The sequence below is a fragment of the Rattus rattus genome, chromosome 14 (assembly GCF_011064425.1).
Source record: "Rattus rattus isolate New Zealand chromosome 14, Rrattus_CSIRO_v1, whole genome shotgun sequence".
NCBI classification, from domain to species: domain Eukaryota; kingdom Metazoa; phylum Chordata; class Mammalia; order Rodentia; family Muridae; genus Rattus; species Rattus rattus.
In genome coordinates, this window is record NC_046167.1 from 9,286,182 (window position 1) to 9,293,679 (window position 7,498).

At 42.8% G+C, this 7,498-nt stretch overlaps 1 protein-coding gene across 2 annotated transcripts in view; it reads right to left on the bottom strand.

Moving 5' to 3' along the window:
• The window catches only part of Slc39a12 (solute carrier family 39 member 12), an 82,701-nt gene extending 79,304 nt beyond the window's left edge, over positions 1-3,397 (bottom strand). For both annotated transcript variants that reach the window (XM_032884888.1, XM_032884887.1), the window contains exon 1: positions 3,067-3,397. In XM_032884888.1, coding sequence (XP_032740779.1) covers positions 3,067-3,324 — 258 coding nt within the window. In that variant the 5' untranslated portion in view covers positions 3,325-3,397. The remainder of the gene's footprint in view (positions 1-3,066) is intronic.
• Between the last annotated feature and the right edge of the window lie 4,101 nt (positions 3,398-7,498).

Below are 7,498 nucleotides of genomic sequence, written 5' to 3' on the forward strand. Positions count from 1 at the left end.
TCTCCCCTTACCAGCACATCCATTGGTATCCACGTGATCCTATAGAGTTATCCCAGAAAAGACCCATTACCACTGATTAAAGATTGAAAACAGAGGATCAATAGGCCTCAATGGCTAGACGTTTCCCAACTAGAGGTATTTTCCCCTCTTGGAAGCTATGCAGAGTCCTGAATCCCACTATGAGTGTGTTAATTCTATAGGGGTTACTTATGTTAATCCCAAAGACGGGAGGAGAAAAACCACTGACTCAAATCACCATGGAAGGCAGCAATTGATCAGAGCAAAGTTTTTTGTTTATTTTATTTATTTATTTTGTATTTTAGTTTTTGTCCTTTTGTTTTGTTGTTGTTCATATACTAGGGCTGCCTTCCTACTAAGGCGGGGATTGAGAGGTCAACCTTGGATGTGAGGAAGACAAGGCCTTTAAAGAGCTCAGGGTAGAGAGTTTCCAAATGGAAGATTTGGTGGGCAAAACAGTCGAGATGACAGGATACAGGAGCAGAACGTAAATACAACAAGTCAGTTCCTCCTGAAACAAAGGTAGGGTCACAAGATACAAAGTTTTGAAACAAAGACATGCTTGCTGTTTCCTGGGACAGATAATGCAGAACCACTTGTAGTTAAGGTTACAGGTGGGGCAGAGCACAATCCTTGAGGAACAGGGGTTTAATTACAAACAGGAATGAGCCCAGTTCGTCTTTACTATAAAATAGCCTTTAAGCCTAAAATGGAGGCAGGTTGGTTCTTCATTTAATCACTGTGCGAATCCATTAAGACTCCATCCAGGGCCTGGGAATACAGAGCAGCTGCCAGCGCTCTTGTCTATCATGCATAGAACCCTAGGTTCAATTCGCAGAACTCAAAAACAGAAAACATTCCAAGTATTCTTACAAAGAGAGGGGGGAGGCAGGGAGAGAGGGAGGGAGTAAGGGAAGGAGAGAGAGAGGGAGAGAGAGAGCGCCAGAGTCAGGACCAAACTGTTCATTTTTTTAAACTACAACTCGAATGACTTTTTTTTTTAAATACCCCATGTTCTCAGATTCCTCATATTGATTTGTTTTCTAATTCCGTTTTGTTTTTTTTTTTTCCTCCTCATGAATTCGGTAGCACCACCTCAGTCTTTCTTTCCCCAGACACTGAGAGACACGAACCCACTCCTTCCTCTCCTGGTTTCCCACAGAATATCTAACATGAGCATGTCCTGTCAACAATATGTCTTAAATTAAGGAACAGACTCAACAACAAAGCCAAACCCCGTGGTTTCCTCCAGAACCTGAACGTCTGTGCAACTGGATGACCTTTCTCCTGACTGACTTTTCATGAAGGATAGGAAAATGTTTCTTAGGTGTTTTACAAAAGGAATATTCAGGAGAGCCAAGCCTTCTCCTATCAGTTTCCCTTCTCCTCAGTTTCCCAGAGCAAGAGAGTGAGCAGTCCCAGGATGCACTACTCTTAGACTGAGCACTTCCAAGCCTGGGAACAGATATAATTCAAGTAGAAGCTAAACACCCTAAACCCTTGATAATGTCACTAAAAACAACATAAAACACCCCCTGCCTCCTCTTCAGCTCCAAACATGGAGAACAGTCTTGCCTGTTTATGTTCACCCAGCAAAACTAATATTCAGCCAGCCTTAATAAGGCACTCCGTGTCATTAAAGGAGACCGTGGCCCTGCAGCAGATTCTCAGCGGAAATTAATAAGATCTGACTCCTGGTTATTTCCAATGGGATGTCTGTTGTTACTATCTATATCTATTAATGTCATCACAGACGCTGGCTATTATAACACATCTCCTCTGGGAACCATTGGGTGTTTTAATAATTATGGTGTTATTTATCATTCACAAAGAGCAGAGAAAAAATTCTATCTGTGCAAGGCCTTTTTAGTCACAGGAAGAGCAAAGCCAGGAACCATTTGGCCAGGAAATGCACACCCTCACCCCATCCTCAGCCCAGAGCTCTGCAGGACTGAGAGAGTCTGTCAGATTGACTCTGGAAGCAGCCATGCGCTTCTGGTTTCCTACAGATGCTTTTATTTATCTACAAATCTATAGATTTTTTTTTCCTTTAAAACCTCATCGATCTGGGCTGGGCAGTTGTTTTAAGACCCAGGTTCTCCTCCACAGTGAGACTTCATGGACCTCCTCCAGGGACCCCAAACACCCACAGTGGAACCTGATGGACCTCTTCCTACCAAACCCTGGGATTAGCAGTCCCCCCAGTTTCATGCTAAAGCAATCTGGAGAGGTTGCAAGGGCGGAGGGTGGATTTAAAGGGACAGGGAGAGACGACAGACTGGGGTCCATAATGAGAAATTCACAGAGAATCAATAAAAAATGAGGGGGGGGAGGGAGGGAGAGAGAGCTAAACATCATCAACAACATAACTATAGGATTCAGTCTGGGAAGGAGGAAGCCTTTAATCCAGTAACTATGTAAGCTGCACAACTGATTCTGGTGAGGAGACAGGGTAGGGCTCACTTGTCAGGTCAGGAGAAGGAAAGCTGTAGGGAAGCCTGTGCAATAAGTGTCGGGAGTCTTGGGAACAGATTTACCTCTAAATGCTGCATTTCTCTCCTGCAGCTCTGATTGCTCGCTGATAATGATTATCAAGGCATTTTCTCAGGGCCACACAAACATTAAAAAAAAACACTACCTGGTACCTAGGAGTGAACATCTGGGAACTGAATGTTAGACAAATATCAGGATGCTGTGATTGGCTCGTGGAAGATCAATACCCTCTGTCTAACATCATCCATGGTCAAAAATAAAGAAGGATCTCAGAGAAGCAGAAAGGAGGAAGGGCCAAGTATTCATCAGCAAGCCAGTGCCCCTAAAGAAGCAGAGAGGCTCTGGAAAGCTCAAACGCTATTTTCCCAAGAGGGGAAAAATCCCTTGTGAATGGGCTGTTGTCGGGCAGATATGGGGCATTATCGAGACACACTTCACTTCCTGCTTGCATGTGAGCCTTGCATGTTATTTCGCTGGGATAGAAATGATCTCTGTGCAATCCACTATTCCCTTTGAAGAGAGTCTTAGTACCCAACCCCACATTAGTTCACTAACCAGCTTGCAATCTTCTTGTGTCCCGTCTGTTCTCTGTGGACACCCAGTCCTCTCCAACAGAATCTTGATGAGACTTTGTGGACGGTTGAGGGACCTGTCGTCACCAGCAGAGAGGACTCTCAGAACTTCTAACAGGCTGTGGCTCCCAACTCTGCTGTTATCCTGAGTGAGGGCTTTGCTGGTCTCAGTAGAGGAAGCAAGGTTGAAGGAGTGGGACACTAGGACCACCCACACTGAGAGCTCTGTCCAGAAGCACATATCCACTCTCTGGCTGGAGTTGCCCTGCGGGTGAGTGGGAGGCTTTGCGTAGGATAAACTTATAACCAGAGGGGTTCCTGTGGTGGAAAGGGAAAAAATAAAGACTTCAATTACTGTGCATGAACATGTCTGAAATGACTCACTAATTGGGTGCCTGAGCCGATTGGCGACAACAGGGGGTCTGGATGCAGCTTGTAACCCCAAAGACCAGGAAGGAAAGTCCCACTTCACAGTGGCCAGGAAGCTATACCTACACTAATCAGTCAAATGGTAGAAAAAAAAGAGGGTGCACTCTCCTTGTCTGCAGCCAATGCCCCAGAACCAGAGTGAGCTGCAACACCGTTAAATAAAAAATTCTGTGTAGTCAGTGGAGAAATTTAAAGAGAAAATGACTTCTAATGCATTTTCAATATCATACCGAGTTAGAAGCCTTTGAAGAGGCCAATGTCCTAGAGAAAAATAGTTACATTCAAGAAACACTAGTTAGTCTTTAGCTCAGTAAAACCATCCACCAAGACACTGGAGAATGAACTATCTACAAAAACTTCCAAGACCCCAGAGGGATAATAAATCCACCTACAAGATAGTCTCTGAAGAGACGGGAAATCACTGTAGAGTCCATCAGAATTCAAGAAGAAAACAAAGTCTTGAATCAATTGTTTAAGAAGTGCAAAATGTTAACAGCATCTCTTGTAGTATCCAGAGATGAGCCAATAATGACCCCCAGGGTAGTGACACGATCCCGAGGTCATATTTATGGTTTAAACAACAGCCTCAGACTCTTATGTTAGCATTTTAAAAGGAGACACGGTAGGTAACACGGACCTTTCTAAACCCAGCACTTACCTTATTTATCTCGAGCTCCCTGGGCCTTTAATTCTGAGAGCATTTTGTGGTCCCCCAGTTCTCTGTTTTAAAATTCCTTGATTGTGTGTGCTGGGAGCTGGAGAGGATTATCTCAGCCCAGAGACATTTCTAGTTGCTATGGAGAGAGCTGCTCAGAGGTAAAAATGAAGGTGGAGAAAAGCAGACAGTTGCTGGCTGACAGATTTGCAGGATAACTGAATAAATGCGGTTGAGGAATTATTCTTTTATATCAACAGTTAGCACAGCATTTTAAAATTATCTATAGTCATTTGCCTTCCAAGGAACAGAATCTAGGTCAAAAAAATAAATAAATAAAATAGAATTCTACCTTGCAAAGTGAAAGGGATTAGTGTTAGAGAAGGCATTTTCCTGAACAGCAGATTACTGTTTAACCCTGGCTTAAACCAAGAGTTGCCAGAAAGATTGGCCCTTTAAAACTTGGTTTCACAACTTGAAAATATTGAAACGATGTAAGGACTTTATAAATAATGGTTTAAACTAAAAGTGCATATTGAAGGAACACATTTTTTTTTTAAACTAAGAAGTCAGTAGATACAAATGGGGCACCTGTACCAATCACTCATTGGGTATGGAAACTGGACTCAGCCGGCTGAGATAACCAGGGTTCAATTTAACTACCCATTGTGTGCATGGTTTTGTCTCAAATGTCAAAGAAAGGGAATTGGCTTTTTTCTCATAAGCACCATGGTGACAGTGATTGGAGATAAAGGCCAGATTCACTCAAAAAGCAAGGAATTAGACCACAGTTAAGACTTTCAAACTGAAGGTTGAACAAGGGCTGAGTAACCAGGAGGCTTTGAACTTTGGACTACAGGACATTGGACCAAAACTCCTTAAAGGCATGTGTTCATCACCTGTGTCCACCCTCCATGTAAAAGGACTGGGTTATACAGTATCAAGAACTTGGTTGAAAGGCCACTAAAACAATAGTTCACTGCTTGTACAACAATCTCCTTGTTAGTCAGTCCCGTTACAAAGAACAGAACAGATCATCAAATTCATTCAACTCCCACAGTATAACTCGTCCCATTACTCCAAGACTAGTTTCTGCTGTGCTCTGATCACTGCTCTCAAGACTACAGTCCCGCCAGGCACTTTCTTCTACCACGAAACACCAGTTACATGTTCAAAACTCCTTACAGTACTATTCAGAAATGCTCAACACCACACAGCCAGTGAGCAGCTCCCGAAATCTAAAGCCGTCTGCACCAGAGTTAGAACAGACCCTGCCAAGCAACTGCTGCTTGCCATGAGCCATGAGACCCATGGCTTGTTTGTCTCTTTAAGATTTGTTTATTTTTTTTTGTGTGTGTGTGTGTGTGTGTGTGTGTGTGTGTGTGTGTGTGTGTGTGTGTGTGTGTGTGTGTGCTTGGCGTGCGTGCGTGCGTGCGTCGTCGTCTTGGCGTCCCTGAGTCTATGTATGTGAACCACTTATATGCAGATAACCACAGAGGCCAGCAGAGGGCACCATATCGCCCAGACCTGGAGTTGCAGGCTGTTGTGAGCCACCAAGTTTGCTGGAGCCCAACTCAGGGTCTTTGGAAGAGCAGTAAGCTCTCTTAACTGCTGAGCCGTCTTTCCTGCCCGTCAGCCATATTTTTTAAGTTTCCAAACTGCATGTGGATAATAGGTAGGACGGGACAGATGGTTGCCATGAGAACATACTGCACAGGTGATAATACACCATCTTTTAATCTTTGCCTTCCTGCCCCTTCAGCACCAACATTTTCAGAGAAAGATAATTAGAAGGTAAAAATTTCACACAAATACAAGCTAAAGTGTACTCCGTTCGTAATACTTGCCATTCATACTTCTTACTGGGTAGTTAAAATATTTTTCTTTTTCTAAATAGTTTTCTCCAAGTATGTGTTAGCTTTAACCGCTGTAATGAAATATTAAGAGAGCAACTTAATAGAGAAACAGGGTTTTTTGTTTTGTTTTGTTTTGTTTTGTTTTTTTTTTTTTGTTTTTTTTTTTTTTTTTTTGTTTGGTTTTTGGTTTTGGTTTTTTGCCTCACAGTTTCATGGTTACTTGATTCCATTGTTCTGGGCCTGCAAGTGATGAGTGTGATAAAATATCCCAACGGGGAGCAGGAAACACTAACGTCATAGTACACAGGGAAAAAGAGAGGAAGAGAGGGAGGAAAGGGGGAGGAAGAAACAGAGACAGAGACAGAGACAGACAGAGACAGACGGAGAAAAGAAACATTCTTTAAAGACGCACCTCTATTAACTTTCTCCAGCCAGCTCTGCTTCCTGACAGCCCCATATGAACTACGACCTCAGGAGAGTAAGCAATTCACTGATGAGGTCAGCAGGCTTCCCACCCCGTGACACCTCACCAGCATCGTCAGCTGTGGACCACACCTCCCTAGGGACCTGGAGAGACACTCCAGGCTATCACAGAGTATGAACCCACTGTACAACCAAACAGGGAGTGCCACAGACAGCAACTAGTCACATGCACCTCTCCGTGACACTGCAAAGTCATAGCATTTCCAATATTTAGAAAACCGTCAAGATAGATGGAATTTAGCCCTATGAGTCGCCTTCCCTTTGGAAGTACATAATAAAAGAAAAAAAAAAGCTAAAAATTTAATGTGAGATTCTACAGCGGTGTTTCTTTCCCATGTAGAAATTAAGCCTGGTTACAAATTAAAATCTGTAAAAGGAAAACAAAAAAGAAAAAAATCCATAAAACTAATGAATAAACCCAAACCAACTGAGTAGGCTAAAAACATCAATTATCCAACAAAGATAAAGACAAAGATTAAAGAGACTATATGAGATAGTTTGGGTCTTCACTCTTTGCTCCTTTAATGCAATTTCAATTATACATCTATTTCTGGGCTCATTGCTTATCTACTGCATTATATCAGTCTTGTTAGATGTTATCTGCCTTATCTTGTATATGTATCTGCCATCTTGAAAGTTCGATTCTCAGAAACTGTAGCATGCTATTCATGTGACTCACTGAGTTACTGGCTGCCATCTTTGGAATTTAGGGGAAGGATCAATAGACTCCCATTTCTGTGAGAGCACTTCCAGGGTTTTCATTGATTTGAGCCAGATGTCAACCCAAGAACAGCTTAACGCAACGGTGACGCGTCTTGCCATCTTTTTATCACACTGTTTCCTCAGTGACATTTTCAGGCAAAAGAGAAACTAGCAAACCCAGGAAGCTGGTGTTAGGAGAAGTAGTGCTTTCAATTTCGCAGCTAATCTGAGTCACTAGGAATGAGCCTCTACATAAACAGGTCTGCTCTGGGATTCTGTATGACAAATTG